Source organism: Pelophylax lessonae, assembly GCF_965119305.1.
Source record: "Pelophylax lessonae genome assembly, chromosome: 3".
In the NCBI taxonomy this organism is placed as follows: Eukaryota; Metazoa; Chordata; class Amphibia; order Anura; family Ranidae; genus Pelophylax; species Pelophylax lessonae.
Genome location: NC_138770.1, coordinates 627,465,231 through 627,486,337, shown reverse-complemented (window position 1 = coordinate 627,486,337; position 21,107 = coordinate 627,465,231). Strand labels below are relative to the sequence as shown.

Sequence of the window (21,107 nt, the reverse complement as noted above, 5' to 3'; positions counted from 1 at the left end):
TATATTAGCCCAATTTTTCAGCTTTACTTATTCTGTCTGAACATATAGATATAACATAACAATACACCAGTGGTCTCCCAACTGAGGCTTTTGCTTGCTTCATCTGGCTCTTGGGATACTGTTCCTCCCACTGATACGAGCCCCTATTCCTTCCACTGACACCAACAATGGGCCACTATTCCTTCCACTGACACCAACAATGGGCCACTATTCCTTCCACTGACACCAACAATGGGGCACTATGCCTTCCACTGACACCAATAATGGGGCACTATTCCTTCCACTGACACCAACAATGGGGCACTATTCCTTCCACTGACACCAACAATGGGGCACTATTCCTTCAACTGACACCAACAATGAGACACGTTTCCTTCAACTGACACCAACAATGAGACACGTTTCCTTCAACTGACACCAACAATGAGACACGATTCCTTCAACTGATACCAACAATGGGGTACTATTCCTTCCACTGACACCAACAATGAGACACTATTCTTTCCACTGATACCAACAATGAGACACTATTCCTTCAACTGATACCAACAATGGGGCACTATTCCTTCCACTGACACCAACATGGGGCACTATTCCTTCAACTGACACCAGCAATGGGGCACTATTCCTTCAACTGACACCAACAATGAGGCTCTATGTCTTCAACTGACACCAACAATGGGGCATTATAACTTTAACTGACACCAACAATGGGGCACTATTCCTTCAACTGACACCAACATTGGGGCACTATGTCTTCCACTGGCACCAACAATGGAACACTATTCCTTTAACTGACAGCAGCACATGGGACACTATTCCTCCCACTGACACCAACAATGGGGCACTATTCCTTCAACTGACATCAACAATGGGACACTATTCCTTCCACTGACACCAACAATGGGGCACTATTCCTTCCACTGACACCAACAATGGGGCACTATTTCTTCCACTGACACCAACAATGGGGCCCTATTCCTTCCACTGACACCAACAATCAGATACGCTTTATAAATCCAGCACTTTGGATGTTGAGAAGACAAGACTGCAGATAGACAGATACAATTTATATAGGAGAATTTGTTTAATCTCTGTATCATCTGACGATAGCCCTTCACTGGGTATATGGAAGGGTTTACAACCACTTTAAAGCTTTGCCTTTGGAGAATTTGGGGCACCATCTTTTTTGCGATTTTAAATCTTGATATGTTTGGTATCCATTTACTCAACAACACCATCTTTTAGATTTTACAAAAAGTTGGTTATAATATCGTGCTTGCCCTAAAATTCATTTTAGTGTATATTTTCCTGAAAATATGCATTTGATAAATAGCTGTGCAGATATCACATAACATAAAAAAGTACAACTGCCACCATTTTATTCTCCAGGGTCCCTGCTTTTAGAAAATATATTCCCTTTAAAGTGATTTCTAGCAAAATATGTAGCTTTTAACTTACAAAAATTGCTTCGAAAGGCAAGTAGTTAATGGGCTATTCATTTTTTATCTTGTGTCAAATTCTGCTTTTGGCCTGTTTTGTATTTGAATTAATTGTACTGCGGTTGGAGTAGGTACAACTGTTCATGACTTCAGTGTGGAAGCAATATTATAGGATACTGAAGGGCATGTGGGCCTTATAGATCTTTATTACTACAGTATAGCATTGCAGTGTCATCCTCCTTCCCACAACAACAGCAGCTCTGTCTATCATTCCTTAACTCTTACAACCTAAGGCTGCATTCATAACCTGACGTAGCGTCTTTGAGCGTTTTTTAAACATTTTTAAGCTTGATTTTGGCACATTTTTATACAGCATTTTTGAGCTTTGGCTTTTTCTTTTATTCGCCAATAGAGAAAACTATCATCTTTTGCAGCATTTGTTGCTATTTTTTCAGCTTTTTTTTAGCTTTTTCATCAGCTTTTTTTTTTCTTTTGCATTATTATTATTCAGCTATTATCATTTTTCTTTTTGTTAGGGTAAGGGGTTAGAGTTAAGGTTAGGGGTTTGGGTTAGGGGTTAATATTTTATGTATTGTTGTTATTTATTTTTTTTAATTTTTTTTAGGGTTAAGGTGTTAGGGATCGAATGATTATCGGCAAGGCCGATATATCGAGGGCCGATATTGACTCTTGCCGATATATCTGTATCGGCCCCAGAACTGGCCCGATATTGCCGATATTCCAAATATTGCTCATTTGAGGGTAAAATTATGTCACATAGCATAATTCCATTTACAAATGTTATTGAATATGCCACTCACATATGTACAAATTAAAGATATAAGCAATGAAGTGATGTCATGACATCATTTCCAGGTACTGGCGCCAGATTACAAATAAATGACAGCAGTCAAAACAGCCAAATTTAGTGTTTTGAATGCTTTTAAGTGCAGAGGAGGGATTTTGGGGTCTTTTAGACCCCCAGATCCCTCCACAAGAGTACCTGTCAAGTGATAAAAAAAAAAAAATGAAATGTACGAAAATATCAGCCCATATCGGCCGATACCAATATGCAATGGCCAAAATATTGGTATCGGCAACTAAAAAACTATATCGGTTGATCACTAGTGTTGATACTACTAAGAATAAGAATATTAAATGACTAAAAAAAATGGAAAAAAAAATACACAATTGAATAAAAATAATCATAAGTACAATAAATAAATAATGTAATAATAAATAAATAATGAATCCCTAACTTTAACCCCTAACCCTTAAAACAATAAAATTATTTTCAATAAACACCCCAACACAAAATAAATAATTATTATTAATAATAATAATACATTATTATTATTTATGTTATTATTTTTCGTTTATTAAATATTATTATTTTTTCGTTTGGGATTGGTTATTTATTATTATTTGTTTGCGTGTTTATTATAAATATTATCATTAAAAGTAAAAATAATAATAATATTATTTATATTATTATTATTATCATTATTATTATTATTATTAATGCATTTAATTTTTTTTTGTTATTATTTATTACATATTTATTTATTTATTTATGATGATTTTTAGTTATTTGTTTATGGGTTTTACATTTATTTATATATTATGAATTATTTTTTTATTTTATTTTTTTTTGCATTTGAGCAGAAAAACGCTCAACACAAAAAGTGCAAATGGCCCGTTTCCATTCACTTTTAGTGGAATAGAAATGGGCCAAAATTCTTTCCTGTCCTCCTCCTTACTAGCGTTGGGTTCTTTACTGTCTTGTGGTATATGTTTGTGTCTTTCAGGTGGTCTGGCATTGGCGCAGGTACTATTCTTCTATGTGAAATATTTAGTTCTGTATGGACTTCCGGCACTTCTTCTACAACTGGATGGTTTGAATTCACCCAAATTGCCTCGCTGTGTCAGCTCAATGTACAGCTTCTCTGGCATTTGGAGGTTAGTCATTCCTAATAACCATTTTTTATGATCTTTTTTTTTCTTGTAAAGTAATTTTCACAATTACGTCCACCTATGCCTTCTACTAAAAATAAGCTTCTTACTTTAGGCAGATAAATGACACTGATTAATGTAACTTTGTAATCATTATTCTATAATCAAATATATTTTTAAAAATCAAGCAGATGAATCTAAACTGGAATCATCCTCTTGCAATTCCTGTACAGCAGAGCTGGAGTGTGAGAGGCAGAAGCAGTACAAAGAGTTAATGTGCTGACAATGTGCATGCTTATAAAAAATAGTAAAATGAAAGAAAAATGAGCTCATCACTGTGCTGCTGGGGGCAGGTCCAGGATGACATGGGCTCAGAGGAAGTGGGTTGAACGATGCTGGCCATTAGACTTAGGACATCCTGTGGCAGCAAAAAGTACCATGGAGGAAATTACTGTATTAAACTGAATCTGGCAGTTAAAGCTGTTTATGCTATTGTATCTTTAATAGACTATTCATTTTTGCTATTTTTGAAGGACTGCTTTAAAGTAAAACTGTGGGCATGTTTACCAATGACACGTGTGATGCAGTTTGTGAATAATATTACAACAACATTTTTGTTTTTCTGAGTCCCCAGTAAAATATAGTTTTATTATCTGTTGGCCCTTCCAGTAAAGCTATTGATTTTCCCCTTCCTGTAACAGGTAGACAGCATTGTTTGTTCTGCAGTGAGATTTCACAAAGCCAAAGAATCATTGCGCTTAAATATATCAAAACAGAATGGCTGCCAACACAAAATTTGTGGACCAGGGACCATTGCCAAAGTATGCATCTGAATAAATTCTGCATCGATATCGCTGTTCCAGAATATACTGTTTCCCCTCTTTATGCTTGCTAAATTAAGTTTTGACCCCCCAAATCCTGTGGTATTCTGGCATTCAAGTTTCCATCATCTCCTGCAGTCTAAACCTCCACCCAGTCACCTCCTTTTTGTTTGTTAAAATATTAAACATGTTATACTTACCTGCTCTGTGCAATGTTATTGCACAGAGCAGCCCCAAACCTCCTCTTCTGGGGTGACCCGCAGGCGCTCTTAGCTCCTCCTCTTCTCTTAGCGCCACAATAGGAAGTCACTTCTTATTGTGGCATACCTGCAGGCGCACTGTGTGCATCCATAGACATGCACAGCGCAGCTTAGACCGCCTCTCATTGCTGCCTCTCTGTCCTGTGAATGCAGGGAGAGGAGAGAGAGCCGTTACAGACGGATACAGTGCTGGATTGAGTGAGGACTCCAGTAAGTATGGAGGTGGGGGGGGGGGTGGCACAAACACTGGGACATTTTTTACCTTAAAGTATAACTATAACTAAAGGCAATTTTTTTTTAAACTTTTTTTTTTTTTTTTAATTTGCTGTCTGTGCCCCGTTAAAGCAGTTGTAAACTAGCACATTATGTTAAACTTGTAATTGTGTACTAGCACATTATGTTAAATATACGTTAAAGGAAGCCCTCCTGCGCCGAGATCTCGGAGCTGCAGCTGGCTCCCATCTTCACTCGTCTTGCTTCCGGGTTTGCGGACTCCAGCTCTGTGACTGGCCAGAGCCGCAATGACTTTTAGCCGATTGCGGCACAGGGCTCGGAAGGAAAGGCGCAGCTGGCCGTTTCTTCAGAGCGCATGCGCCAGTGACGTCACTGGCTGCATGTAATGTAAATATCTCCTAAACAGTGCCCATTTATGAGATATTTACACTACCTATAGGTAAGCCTTATAATAGGTAAGGCCCCTTTCACACATGAATCAATGCATCTCTATGGAAAAACAATGTTCATCCATTTACATCAGTTTACATCCGCATCCATTTTTTAAACTGATCATAGTTCTATTTTTCTTTAAAAAAAAAAAAAAACGATAAACTGATGTAAACTGACAAATGATCAGTTTTTCATCCATTTTTGCATTGGTCGTGGATGTAAAAAAAACTGATGAAAAACTGATGAAAAAACAATGAAAAACTGATGAATACTTCATCCATTTTGTCGTGACTGAACTGATGAAATGAATGGCCTGCAAGTGTAAAAGGAGCCTAAAAGTAATGTGTCAAACTTTACTTCCACTTTAAGGGCTCTTTCACACGGTACGCCTCCGTCGGCGGACTCCGTGCTGCTCAGCGTGGGATCGATCCGCCGATCCCCGCTGAGCAGGAAGGTGACAGCTCCCTCTCTGCTCTGTGTGCGGAGAGGGAGGTGTCAGAGCCCCGCTGCTCTCTATGAGGGAATCCGATGAGAGCGGACCGCCTGTCTGCTCTCATCCGATCCGATCCCCTGGACGGATGGAAAATAGGGTTTCCATCCATCTGGATTTCATGGACAGGATCGGATGCGGGTGTCACCGCTGACATCCGCTGCCCCATAGGGATGCATAGAGGATCAAATTAGATCCGCCTAAAAAAACTGACAGGCGGATCTGATCGGGTCGTTTGTGTGAAAGGGGTCTAAGGAGATTCAGCCTATCTATTTGTCCTGTTTACCATTATCATTTAAAGTGCATTTAAAAGAAAATCTTTAAAAATGTAGGGTTGTCCCCAGAAAAGTAACAGAGGGGAAATGTTCCAATGGGGACACTAGTTCTGGTGACCTGGGGATCCCCAAGATATTCCTTTATTTGCAGGGATTTCCTCTTACTTCCTGTTTGGATATGGAACAGGAAGTGAAGTGAAATCTCCACAATGGGACACCGATGGCAAAAAAAAAAAAAAATGACAGGGGTTATAATGCTCCCTTGCTTTATTCAAATTAAAAAAAAAATGTTTGCCTATATTTCTACTTTATTACAAGGAATGCTGTAAGGTAAAAAAAAAAAATAGCCTTTAGAGCCACTTTCACATCTGTTGGGCTGCTTTTCCCATTGTACATCTGGAGAGTTGCTGGAGGCACTTTAAGGGTTATTATGGTATTTGAGCTGATAATGTGATTGTAGTGTGCAGCCCCCTCCACTTAGCACTCACTAAGTACAGTTGCAGCTAACTCTGTATGACATTCAATCAAATCCTTGCAATGTGTAACATTGTTATTGAGAGTATTTTTCTGAATAATACTATAGGCTAATACTCATCTGAGAAACATGATGGCCAGGTCACATTTTCCTTGAGTCTAGCCAACTCTCCCGGTACGCAGGATACCGGTCTTTACCTAGGACCAGTAGATGATGGAACTGTTCTGTCTGTACTTATTGCAATGATTCAATTCTATTACCGCCATAATTCCACGAGTTTCAAATGCCAAGATTTAAACATGTCTACGTTGACCTTTAGCAGCTGCAGCCGGTAGCTTTGTGCAAAATATTGATTGGGAGCTGCAGCCAACATGTTGGTAGTTTGTTAACCTTGAATTAGACAGGAGTTCCTGTAAGTTTGCTCTTCCAACCAAGGGAATACGTATAAAGGTTTACAAAGTTCTTCTGTCAAGACAAGCTGAAATATGCACTTCCACCATCTCAATGAGCCTAGAGCTCAGCAATGTTCACCAAAAGATTCCCTCTTGTAGAATTCAAAGTCACTTTGATTATGATAACTCATTAGTCTCCGATCTCTCCAGCTGCTTTGGTGTAATAGACAGAACGTGCTGAAGCCTTCTGACCTTTACTGACATTGGCTCTACACATCACACTCTACCAATTAATTACAAGAGAAAACATGGCGTGCTTCCTATAGGGGAGAGAGAGGTAAGGTGTGGGTGAGAGGGCCGTGCCCCCAGCTTCATACAGACATTGACAGACAGCATACTGTGCATGTATTCCTAATCTTTATTGTTTTACATGATATGCTGTAGGTGAAGAGTATGCTAACACAATAAACAGCAGCTTATAGATGCATAATACAATTATGGTATTGCTGGTGTTCAGATTAATGATGAAGGAGGATAAGGGAAGGTGCCGTAGGTAAGGATCTTTTATCACCATTCATCTTTTACTGTTCTTAATTTTCTTAGTTATACAGTAAACTACCTATTTTTTTTTTTTTTCTTCAATTATTTCCCTTCATTCTTCTGAGTGTCACTCACTATGTTATACCTACCTTCATCACCAATCCAGCGATCCTAACTGTGCCACCCCTTACAGAGCCACACAGCCTTTTGTCTGAAAATGGCCACTTTGTATTGAGTATGTGTACTGCAACCTTATTCATTCCTTTGGGAAGCCATACACCTGTTGGCCTCAAGAGGTCACTCAGAGTGTGGCTTTCCTATAGAAATGAATGGGGCTGCGGCATGTATTTGTAGTAAAAGTTGGCCATTTTAAGAGGGAAGGCTGCTTGACTGGGCGCCAACTAGCAGCACAGTAAAAGATCACTGGGTTGGGGATGAAGGTAAGTATAATGCCTAATGAGCAAACTCATGGGGATGGAGGGAGCTAGTTAAAAAAAAAACTATAAAAACAGCTGTCCTTTTAAAGCTTAAGTTTACCGACCCCCTCTGTAACTCTAAGCTGGTAACCTGTAGAAATGTTTAAAGTGGAGTTCCACCCTAAATTTGAACTTCCGTCCATCTTCTTGCTCCGGGTCACCTGAAAAACAAATGGATAATTTTTTTTTTTTTACTTACCTTGTTTTAGAAGATAGTATACTTACCTTACTTCCTATTCCTCCCTCGGCAGCCACGGCCCGTCGTCACTTCCTGGCTTGCAATGATTCCTGGGAGCTGAACGTCATCGCTCCCAGGAATCAATGCGCCTGCACCGGCCTCGACGTCAGTTCCGGTGCAGGCGCCGTCATACCTTGCTAAACAGCTTCTGGGCATGCCTAGAAGCTGTGCAGGGATGACGCTGCAGCCCCGGAAGTGACGGTGCAGTGCATCGTGGGACCGAAGAAGACGGAAGAGGACGCAGAAGAGGATCGCGCTGGCTTCAAGCTGCCCACACCTGAGATGGCAGTGCTGGACAATACTTTTTCAAGGTAAGTATTTCTTCTTGCAGGTAAGTGCAACCCGGGACAGTTCAGAGGCTATCCATTGTGGAATGCACTAGCCCTGACTGTCCCGGGGGTATTTTTAAACCCGTTTAAAAAATGTGAAAAAAAAACCCTGTAAAGACAAAGGCATAATGAGCTAGTGTGCATCGCATATTAGCTCATTATGAAGTACTTACCTAAAAATGAAGCCCCCTCAGTGCCAACAGGACGGCCGACATGTCCGGCCGTCCTGCTTCCTGGATCTCGTCCTCCGGCCATCTGATTGGCCGGGGGCGCGATTACATCACTCTCGCGCATGCGCGCGGGAGCCGCCGTTCACGGCACTGGTATCTGAAGGAACGGCATGGGTAGCCGTTCCTTCAGAGCGCATGTGCTGATGAGGTCATCGGCTGCATGCACTGTAAATATCTCCTAAACGGTGCAAGTTTAGGAGATATTTATAGCACCTATAGGTAAGCCTTAATGTAGGCTTACCTATAGGTAAATGTAAACAAAAGGGGTTTACAACCTCTTTAAAGTGTCGCCTATGGGGATTTTTAAGTACCGTAGTTTGTCGACATTCCAAGAGCGTGCGCAATTTTGAAGCATGACATTTTGGGTATCTATTTACTCTGCGTAACATTATCTTTCACATTATAGAAAAAAATTGGGCTAACTTTACTGTTTTCTTATTTTTTAATTTAAAAAAGTGAATTTTTTCCAAAAAAATTGCATTTGGAAGACCGCTGCGCAAAAAAGGTGTGATAAAAAATATTGTAACAATCTTCATTTTATTCTCCAGGGTCTCTGCTAAAAAAAATATATAATGTTTGGGGGTTCTAAGTAATTTTCTAGCAAAAAATACTGATTTTAACTTGTAAACAAAAAGTGTCAAAAATAGGCTCAGTGGCGGTTCACATTTATGCAATGCGGGAACGCTGCGAATATGTGGCGTGATCCCGCATCGCATCCGCACATCTGGCAGTTCACACTGCCATATGCGATATGTAGGGGGTGTCAATTAAATGTTAACGACACCCCCAGTTTGATTGCATATCGCAGTGCGATCTGACAGTTCGCACAGAATCGGATCGCACAAGTGTGAACCACTGTGCGATCCGATTCTGATGCGGCTGAAAAAATGCCTCATGTGTGTGTTTGGTGCGGATACAGTGCGAATTCAGCCATACAAAGTGTATGGCTGAATTCGCATCCGCACATGAGATCGCATGTAGTGCGCTCCGAATTACATGCGATCTCGCAAGCCGCACAAATGTGAACCGGCACTTAGTCTTGAAGTGGTTAATAGCCTACATAGAAACCCATATATATTGAAGATACAGAATGGTACATGGTAGAAACTCAATAAAACCAATGAATCATTGTAAATAATCATGTCACATAGTCATATCATGTCACAAAATAACAAACATGTTAAACGTACCTCCTCTATGCAGTGGTTTTGCACATAGCAACCCATATCCTCCTCTTCTCGGGTCCCTGGCTGGAGCTCCTGGCCCCTCCCTCCTGTTGAGTGCCCCCACAGCAAGCAGATGGCTCTACAGGGCACCCAAGCCGAGCTACAGCTCCATGTATCCATTCAGACAAGTAGTTGCCATTTGGCCTGATACCTCTCTCTCCTGATTGGCTAACTGAGTTTGATTGACAACAGCAGGAGCCAATGGTGCTGCTTCTTGTCTCAGCCAATCAGGAGAGAGAGTCCTGGATAGCTGAGGCATTTGTAGACATCGCTGGATAGAGAGGGGGCTCAGGTAAGTGTTAGGGGGCTGAGGGGAGCTGCTGCACACAGAAGGCTTTTTCTCCTAATGCATAAAATGCATGATAAAAAACCTTCCGATTTTACAACCCCTTAATTCATGCACAAGCTATAGTTTAGACTAGATTAAACAGAACGTTTTGCTTCGGCCTTGTTTCCCTTTAGGTTCAAGCCAGGATGTTCTATTCAGTGAGCATTGATTTGCTGCCCACACTTTTGCTTTGTGAATAGAGTTTATGAATGCCTTGGCAAGCATTAGGTGAGTGCCGAGTTTGTTTAGAAGGAACGCACTTTCAAAATGCTTCTAAATTGCAAACGTTTTTTTTCCCCGCTGTGTTAGATAGGAATCTAAACTTACATAGGCTTGACTCAACCGAACATCAACTCCCACACACAGCGGCACAGAAACATGGAAATAAAATCTCTTAATGAGTAAGCTGGTGTTTTATCTACAAAGTACCTAACGAGAATAAAATATTTGCTTGCATCTTATTCCATGGTAAATGGTAAAGAATTCTGCCTGTTCAATAAGGCAATGCAAAAATTCAGTGATTGTAGGCAAAGTACTGGCACCCACGATAACTGATCAGATATCAGAGAATGTCTGTAAAATTGGTAAAACAGAATTTCTAAATTGGTTGATAGGAGATAGCAGCTCAAATTTGCTTCTTAAGCTGCTCTACTAAACAAGCCTCTCATGGAGCATTTTCACTGTGTTGGGGTAAAAGCAAAACTTCAGCTTAACTAAAAAATAAAAATGAATGGCCAATAAAATAAAAATCCAGTGTTTGCTGCAATACTCCTCTTCAATCAAGGGCTGTCCTGAGTTAAGAGACAATAACAAAAAAAAAATTCCCAGCTCAAGTCACCAACCAGTTTGATTACCAACCGAATTAACCCGTCGAACAGTGTGCATTAAAAACAGGGGTTTAGTTGGCACACATTTGCAAATGCATGTGTAAGCTACAAGGCCACTTCATGGCACCCTGTATTACCTGCAGTCCTAACTCCTGTAAATTTATGAGTGTCTCCACAGTGGAAGCACATGCACTCTAATGGATAGATAGGGTCATGAGTTAATGTGACTGATGGGGATCCTGGGAAAGCTGAGTATCCCAAATCTCACATGAATTTGCTCTTCCTCACATTCTAGTGTGTGGGATTCTCGGTTATCCCATATAAAGATCCAGTCGCCTGATTGGGAAGGGGCTACAATAGACCTGCAATACTTGAAAAACAATGCTTTACATGCACAGAATGGTATGAACATGAAAGTACCAGCTGGGTCTTGGATTGGACTACATTTTTTTCTCCTAAATTTGCCATCCATAGTTGTTAGGTCTGTTTGACGCACCAAAAGACTTTGGTGGCCTAGTTTTTCATCTCTTATAACCGTTTTCAGGTCTGTGTAACTAGCCATGCAGGATTCATTTAAAAACCTCAGCTACTTTCCTATTTTACATTGATTTGCAAATATATTTTTAAGGTAGTTAATTCAAAATGGATGCTCCATTGAGCTTTGACAAGCAATTTAGAAGCATACCCATCCCTGCTCAATGTTCAAAGCTATGCAAATGTTAAATATTTTACAGGCGTGCTTGTAAATTCCGTATGAAATTTGCAGTTTGTGTGGGAGGACCTTCCTGTGCCACGGCTTAATTCTGAGATCCTGTCTCTTCTACCCAGGCAGCGCAGCCTGTGATGTCTTTATGGAAGCAGACAGAAAGGAGACAATTGCAAATTAAAATAACATTACTGATGAGCCTTTACAAGGAAGAATCCTGCCAGCCTTAGGCATTGTGTTATGTGTGACAAGCTGAATTGGTATTTCTTCTTGTATACCTCAGCTAAGTAGGTTGTAATTCTGATACTAATTTATAAATACTGGAGCCTGGGGACCAATCAGATGGCCATAGCAACCAGCAAGATGCCAAATTTCATGCTTTAGTCTTCCATTTAAAACTGATGTCCGGTTGCCATAAGCACCAACTCATCTTTGCTATTGTACTGTTTTAATACACTAACCTGCCTGTGTATGGTTTCATGTAATGTGACAAAGGAATACAAGTAGGAACATTTGGGTTGCTTATAGCAACCAGATCAATTGTAATTTTTTACATTTTTTGCACCTGCCTTGGTTGATGAGATCTTCCTAATGGATGAGGCTTAAGGTGACACTAAACTATATTCTTATTCTTTAAAAATAATCCATACACATCCATTTTTTATTGGCCCTGTAATCTGTTGTTCATGAACTGGTTTCTTACTGTGTTTTTTTCTGCCTCCTTGTAACATCCTCCATAAGCTGCTGAACCTCTCCCTTTTCCCCATTCCCCCTCACTTTTTTTTTCTTGTACAAAAGTGTTTATTTTAAGAAAAGGCATAAACATACATCAAAACAAGGCATATGTGTACAATATGGGAAAAAAAAATGGAACGCATTAAACAGGTCGCAGCAAAACAGAATGCAGACACAGAGCATAAGCCAAACTTAAAACATTGTAGACCAAATAAAGTATTTCAGCAAAAAATCGTTAGACAGGGACCAAAAGTCCCCCCTAGTGACATATAGTGCAAATAAAAACAACCGGAGAAGAAGTCCCAGAACGTTCCATTAAGCAAACGTAGGCATGGACTTAAAGTACCGAGCCAGAGAAGAAAACAGCACAAAGAGACAAAGGAGAAAGAGAGAAAAGAAGACAAACAAAGAAAGAAACGACAATAGAAGAAGACTAAAGAGAGGATGGGGAAAAAGAAGAGAGAACGGGTCCTGCGGGGCGAGCGTCCAGGGGGTATCAAAGGGAAAGAAGAGTGTTCTGAAATCTGCAAGGGGCAACAGTCGAGATCCAGGGGTCCTACACCTTAAGAAATTTATCATGGGTATCGGAGACTATGGCTGTCAATTTTTCATTAATTAGAATATCATTCATACCGTTTTTGACCGCCTCAAAACTAAGCAACTGGGTCTTCCAGGATCGGGCAATTGTCAATTTCGTAGCTGTAAACAAATGCTGGGCCAACTGGCGTTGCTTACGGGTCAAGTCAGATATAGGTTTACATAGAAGCGCCTCATACGGGTCTCTCTTCAGGGTGACCTGAAAAATATTACGGAGCAAAGCATAGATCCTGATCCATAGTCTGCGCACCTTGGGGCATGTCCACCAAATATGTGCCATGGTCCCCTTCTGAGTGCATCCACGAAAACACAAGGGAGAGTACGCAGGTATAAATTTAGCCACCCTGGCTGGGGTATAATACCATCTGTAAAACACCTTATAAGCATTTTCTAGAATCAAAACATTTCGGGAACATTTTGAGAGAGCTGCCGTCATGTGCTGTCAGTCCTACTCGTCCAACTTACTTTCCAATTCCAGTAGCCAGTTAGAACAATAGACCGTGAAAGGGGGTGTATCGCAAGAAACAATAGACGCATATAGGAGGGATATGAGTCCCGGTGAGTGGGGTCGTGCCCTACAGAGGCTTTCAAATGGCGTGAGTGTATAGGGTAAAGGTTTATGTTTAATGAGTTGCTGAAGGAAATTGTGGAGTTGCATATATCGATAATGTTCCCGCAAGGGTATATCATGTGAGGAGCGGAGGGCCCCAAAAGGGAGTATCCTTGTAGGGGTAAATAACGAGTGGACATCCACAAAGCCATGGTCCGTCCACCACGAAAACAGATGTGGGTTATCAAGGCCCCCCTCACTTTTTTTTTTTATTTAGAATGAGAAGTACACATTTGTTCTATGCACACTACAAATCCCATAGTCCCTAGTCCATCTCAGGGCTGAGCAAAGAGATGGGGACTACATTCTTAGATACAGTGAGATCATAGAAAACCAGTGTAGCCACCCTCTCATAGGAAATCAGATAAAAGCAGCAAACTTTTTTTGAAATTCAGAGGAGGCTGAGAGCAATTGAAGGTTCATTGTGCATATACAAAACACAGTCCAATCTAGTAATACAGACATTTTTGTGCCTTCAAAAACATGTACTACAGGGACTAGTTAAAAATGCATGTGGGGGGGGGGGGGGGGGCATGGCTGAGCAGGGCATTTGAGCGTTTTGGTCTCACGGAGCTCCCATTCAACATCCTGGAAACAATCCTTTCCTCGGCCAGAAAAAAAAACCCTAACACCGCTAGCGACGGCTGCAGCAGATTCCCCTGATCACGGTGATACCCCTGTTGCCCTGTTCTAGTGCTGCCATGACACGGGGAAGAAAGAAAAGCATTTGAGTGTTTCGGTCTCACGGAGCTCCCATTCAACATCCTGGAAATGATCCTTTCCCCGGCCAGAAAAAAAACCCTAACACCGCTAGCGACGGCTGCAGCAGATTCCCCTGATCACGGTGATACCCTTGTTGCCCTGTTCTAGTGCTGCCATGACACGGGGAAGAAAGAAAAGCGGACACAATGGCTTCAGATGGTCAACATAGAGCGAGAACAGCTACCCCTCAGCGCAGCACGAGGGGCACAGAGAAGCCCAAAGACACAGGGACTAAAAGTAAAATCCAGCATCCTCCAGGTAAGGACAATGTTGGGGATATACTCTTATATGCCAAAAAACTGACTGAGCTGCAGGGACAAGAAGAAATAGGAGAACGCTCTAACTTTGTGACTTCCAATGCTGAACCTTGTACAGGGCCTGGGAGCTGACGCCATGTCATTACCAGACTCGGACCAGGTAGCAGATGCAGAAGAATTTCAGGAGGGGGAGGATCAACCAACACTGAGTCAGATTCTGCAGGCAGTGCATAAATGTACAGCATCTGTTAATACTGTGAAGGATCGTTTAGGGCAGGGGCCACGAACACCACATCTTTTCAAATGTAATTCCGTGAGAGCCATACACTATATTTCTGGGGTAGGGAACCTTTAGTTAAGTAAGTAATGCAGTGATGAATTGCAAAAAATGGCCTGGTCATTAAGGGGGTAAAACCTTCCAGGGCTGAAGTGGTTAAAGGAGCTGAAATTTTAAAGTTTACTTCCCCTGTTCACACTAGTGCGATTTGCAGGGCACGACAATGGAAAGGAGAAATAACCTTAGCGCAAACAGAAAGTAGATGTGTAGCCCATATGTGCAAAAATGTCAATGTCTGGGGAAATGTTATTAAAAAATTCCACTGTATATACGGCTGCAGGCCTGCAGCATTTCTTCAGTGAGGGTACTGGGAGCCTCTGTAAACTGTGAATAAAAGTTAAAAAAGAAGGTGCAGGCTAGCTTATAATTTTTTTGCTTTCTGTGCTTCCCTGTCTCAACTTAGTAATTGCAAATACTCTTTCTGAAAGAGTATTTGCAATTACTTGAGATAGGGGAAGCACAAAACGCAAAATATTTACACTGACGAGTCTGACTGACTTACCTGTCACTTCAGGACCTCCCTCGGCTCTACGCTGAGCCCGTGCTGCTGCCTGGAGAAGAGGGAAGTGGCCGGTGGTGGGTGCAGTAAATTTAGGAGCGGAGGAGGTATTTGACCATTGCCCTCGCTCTCTCGCTGTCACGTGACGACTCTGACGTCACGTGACATCACTGGTTGCTAGACGCCAAGCGGCATACTCGCAACCAGTGTGGCAGGGTGACTCGACTCGGGGCTAATAATGATATACTAATAGCAGGAGACCCTATTTGTCTGTGAGCCAGATGCAGCCATCAAAAGAGCCACGTCTAACTCGCGAGCCATAAGTTCCCGACCCCTGGTTTAGGGGGTCTGACTGATGAGATGGCACTTCTGCGGCAGGACTAACAAAAAATCTGTGAAAGGACTACAGTTGCGGGGAGTCACATTAGCGACATAGAAGATATGATACCAGCTCTGATAAATTAATCCCGTTCTACTGCCCGTTTAGCACATGAAAACAAGGATAAAACTAACGATATTGAAAACAGATTGCGATGCAATAACGTGCATATAGTGGGTTTACCAGAGAAAGAGGGCAGAGACCCCACAGAATTTGTGGAATTGTGGCTGCGTGACACATTTGGAAAGGATGTGTACTCCCCTCTTTGCGGTGGAACGGGCTCACCGCGTCCCTACTAGAGCCCTACCGGGTAATGACCCCAGGCCCATGTTGGCATGTATCCTCCATTATCGTGACAGGAAAAAGGTACTACGTTTGGCAGAGTCTGATATCCAGTATAACGGAGCTAAGGTGTAATTTTATCCTGGTTTTTCAGCAGAGGTGCAAAGACAATGCTCCAAATTTATGGATGTCAAGCAAAGGCTGCGTCGTCTGGGATTGATCTACGCTATGCTCTACCCAGCCCGCCTGAGAGTCACGGCTGACAGTGCACTTCTTCGCTACGGCTGCTGAGGCAGCGGATTGGCTGGACAATCATGAGCCTTCTCTTCTGCAGCGCCATAGGTATGATCTGGAAGCCTGAGAGTGTATTCAATACTCCTCAACCCGCAGTGGCATTGCCTGACCAACCGCCTAGGCGGATCTTTGTATTTACCCTGGCCGGGGACAACAAACTTTCTGTTCCAGAACTTGATATGTTCCCTGTAAAGAACACCTTCAATGGCTTTACTTGACTACCCTCAACTCTGCTTGTGCCTTGCGGTGGGTGGCAGAGCGGGGAACACTCGGGGAGATGTTTGGCAAGTACACCAAGTTAAAGTTTCACTCTTGTATGGATGAGTCTGGGTGCTTACTCGACTGTTGGTTTGTGTTGAGGTACCGTTGTGCCTTTTTACAATACACTCTACTATTTTGCTAATTCTTGTTCTAAGATGTCACACACACCTGTTCCACCACTCAAGTGATTTGCCCGAGACTGCCTATTCAAGGAGACTTTTTGCAGCACAGTCCCTGGGACAAATATGGTCAAGATATATAGCTACTCTGTCAAGATATCACGTTTCCCTATGGCTGAGGTCCCTGTGGTCTCGTGGAATGTTAGGGGACTTGGTAACCCCATGAAAAGGACAATGGTGTCCACAGTATTTCGTAAATACCACCCTGCGATTATTGGACTGCAGGAGACACACCCAACGAGGGAGTTTTTAAGTTGCTTGGGTTATTCCTGGGTGGGCTTGGCGTACCATTCTACTCACACTTCCTACTCTAGGGGGGGTGAGTGTCTTGGTGCACAGGTCCCTTGCCTTCCGGGAATTTCAATCGCAAGTTGATCCAGAGGGGCGCTATGTGTGTATTTACTGCAAACTGTTTACTGTTACTCGTCTGCTAGCGGTGGTGTATATTCCTCCTCCGTTCACCTCCATGGTGTTGCGGGACCTGGTCTCCTTCACGCTCAATAAACCTGATGCCCCGGTTTATGTGATAGGAGACTTCAATGGTATCTTAGATCCTAGAATGGATAGAAACCCTCCATCTCTTCTGCCGACCTTATCCAGGGGCACAGCTCTCTCCCGCTTTATTGCGGAGATGAGCTGGGTGGATATGTGACGTATGAAATATCCCAATACAATCCAATTTTCTTGTTTTTCTAAAACTCACTACTCTCTGTCACATATAGACCTTTGTGTGGGAACTGGGTCTGCCTTCTCCTTGGTGAACCAGATAGAATATGCACAGAGAGGAGTGTCTGATCCACACTGGTAGTGTGGATCAATGCAAGACCACTGGTCAACCTTGTAAGAGCCCCATGGCGGTTAAACACCTTTTGGTTGAAGCTGCTTCCTGCAGATAATATTCAAAACCCAAATTGAACTTTTCTTTGATGTTAATATGTATGATGACAGCCTAATTCGATGGGATGCCTTCAAGTGTTTGCTAAGAGGTGTTTTGATCTCTCATATAAAATATATTCAGTCTAATACGAAAGCCGAGGAGGAACAGATGGTCCAACAGGCCCGTAAGTCGGAGGAGGACTATATAGCTAATCCTATAGAAAGTTTGAGGGCCTCCTGGCTATTAGCACAGGATGCTCTGAACAAAGTAATTAACTTGAAGGCGGAGAGGAGGCACTTTTTCTCTAGGGTGACTTTCTATGAGGAGGGGGAGCAGACTGGTACACTCCTAGCCAAAATTGTTAATGTGCGCCCCTCGGTCCCCACTATTGGTGCTCTTTCACTCCCAAGTGGCCGTTTAGTCAACACACAGGACAGCGTTATGGCTGAACTGGTTAGATTCTATACCATTCTATATACCTCCAAGGTGTCTTATACACCGGAGGACTTGTACCAATATCTGCAACTGATATCTTTACCCCGGCTCACGGAGGCTCAAAGGTTCAGTCTGGATGCCCCTCTCAATCTAGAAGAATTGCGGTAGGCGGTTAGTTTGTTTCCCAATTCCAAGGCCCATGGGGATGATGAGCTACCGATGGAGGTTTACCAGTACTACTCTGATATATTATCACCCAGGTTGTTAGAGGTCTTTAATGAGGCTAGACTTAAACAACGTCTACCTATCTCCATGACAAGAGCTAGTATTGTACTGCTTCACAAGCCAGACAAACCAGCCACAAAGCCCAATTCGTATAGGTCCATATCACTTCTTCAGGTGGACATCAAAATCTTAGCAAAGTTGTTGGCTAGGAGAGTGAACATGGTCATAGCTAGTATAATTCATGAGGATCAGGCTGGCTTTATGCCAAATAAATCTATAGCTATTAACCTGAGGAGGCTGTATGTTAATGTCCAAACTCCAGCAGATAATGTGGGCTAAAGGGCATTGCTGTCCCTAGATGCCATTAAGGCGTTTGACAGGGTTGAATGGGGTTACTTGTGGGCTGTGCTGGAGAAGTTTGGGTTTGGTCCTAATTATTTTACTTAGGAACGTCTGCTGTACTTCCAACCATAGGCGTCTTTTAGAGAGGAAGGGAAAATGTCAGCCAGTTTCCAGTTGGGGAGGGGCACAAGGCAGGGCTGCCCCCTCTCCCCGCTCTTGTTTGATATGGCAATTGAGCCACTAGCTTAAAGCATTAGGGTTCATGCTTCTATAGTGGGGTTTAGATATGGCAACCTGCAGGAGAAGATCCTACTTTATGCAGACGACATGCTCCTGCTATTAGGGGACACTGATTCCTCACTAAGACCCGTCATGTCTATTATTGCAGATTTTGGGCGATTTTCTGGGCCCACAATTAACTGGCCCAAGTCTGCCCTCTTGCCATTGGATCAGGGTGCACATCCCCATTTAGGAACCTTTTGCCTGGTCTCAATAGTAATCTACTTCCAGGAAGTTTTATCATCGAGTTTGGAAGGGGTACATTACTTGGTGTGAGTCTCGGGGGGTTTCTCCCTGTTCCTTTTCTGTGTCTCGCCTGTTGGAGTTTCTACAACTAGGTGTAGATCAACGTTTGGCTCTGGGCACCATCAAGGTCCAGATTTACGCTTTGGTCATATTTTTCCAAAGGCTGTTGGTGGCAAAGTCCTTGGTTCACACTTTTGTGCAGGCAGTTCGCCATCTAAGTCCACCTGTGAGATCCCTGGTGCCTCACTGGGACCTCAATTTGGTACTGTCGGTGCTTCAATAGCATCCCTTTGAAAATATTCGAGAACTTCCTCTGCTCACTCTGTCGCAGAAGGTGGCCTTCTTTGTCACTATTACTTCCGCTCATAGGGTGTCGGAGTTAGCTGCGTTGTCCTGTCGGTCACCATACCTGCTGATTCATAGGGACAAAGTGGTGTTGCAACCCTGTCAGGTGTTCCTTCCTAAGGTTGTCTCTGGGTTTCATTTGAATGAAGATATTGTGTTACCGTCCTTATGTTCTAAGCCAAAACATCCTAAGGAAATTGCTTTACATTCCTTGGATGTGGTCAGGGTGATTCGGGTGTACCTGGCGGTAACTGAACCGATTAGAAATTCAGATTGTTTGTTCTTACGGATGGACCTCATAAGGGGCAGGCTGTATCTGCTGCGACCACTTCCACGTGGATCAGGCAGACAGTGGTGCAGGCCTTTTCCATTAAGGGTCAGATTCCTCCTTTCCCTGTTAAAGTGCATGCTACGAGGGCGCTTAGTGCCTCCTTGACCTTCCATCATCAGGGGTCAGTGGTTCTGGTGTGCAAGGTGAAGAAAAGAAGAAAGATCCGCGCTTAGGATAAGCTATCTATAAAATAGTGCGTAAAATTTCTATAAATAAAACACTAATGGCTGCTGCCCACTCCAAAAGATGCACCCCCAATGGGGGAGCGTCAGGTGTAAATGTCAAAAAGGGAAGTGATTGGCGCTGCCAGGAAAGTAGGTTAATGGGAAATCTGGGTTAGGCTCCTATAGTTCAAGACCAAGTTCAACACATGCAAATGCACATAGAATGTATGTGGGAATGAGAACTATATAAGTAATAGGATATAAAAACACAATGGGTGTGTAATATGTGTGTAAAATTAACACTATGTGCTGATACCAAATCAATAAATAAATAAATAAATAAATGTGTTCAATACCTAAGGGCTTATTGAGACTCAACATAAATATGCAAATATATGTAAATGTAGGTATAAAAATATAAAAGCATATAAAGATAGTATTAATAAATTATGGTGATATAGAGAGTTAGTGTGCAAAGGTGCTAAAAAATAAATATAGTGCACTAATCAAACTAAATAAGGTGCATTCCGAATAGTCATAACCATCTATTCAATAAAGTGCAACTGCATACTCATAAGCAATGAAAATAAATAAGTGGGTGAACTATGTGCATCCCACACTGGTGACAATATAAACACTAGTAAATAAATAAGTGAAGCCGTGCAAATAACTATATAAATTATGAAAGTGAGAACCATATAAATTCAAAGGCTCAAAAAGCAGGTTCTGTGTATTTTAAAATTGTCCAAAAATAGTGCAATCAGAGCTGGTACAGAAATCATAAAGTTCTATAGTCCATATAAGGATGGAGTAAGGTGCTCTTTTTTTCTATGAAGCCGGGAGTGCAGTGAGTGGTTGGAAGATAGGGTGCTCCCCCTCTCCTGGGGTCCTGTGCTTACCGGATGTCCGTACCCCTACAGGGGTAAATGGCGGGTCGATAACAGGGATCGCTCCCATACACCGGCAATCTGGTTCCGTCCTATCCTTCCTATTACCA

General features: G+C 42.3%; 1 protein-coding gene across 1 annotated transcript in view; it reads left to right on the top strand.

The window, feature by feature from the left end:
• HHAT (hedgehog acyltransferase) overlaps positions 1 to 21,107 on the top strand; it is a 651,154-nt gene that overhangs the window by 186,069 nt on the left and 443,978 nt on the right. Inside the window, exon 8 of the mRNA XM_082249768.1 lies at positions 3,251 to 3,401. Within this exon, the coding sequence (XP_082105894.1) occupies positions 3,251 to 3,401 (151 nt within the window). The remainder of the gene's footprint in view (positions 1 to 3,250; positions 3,402 to 21,107) is intronic.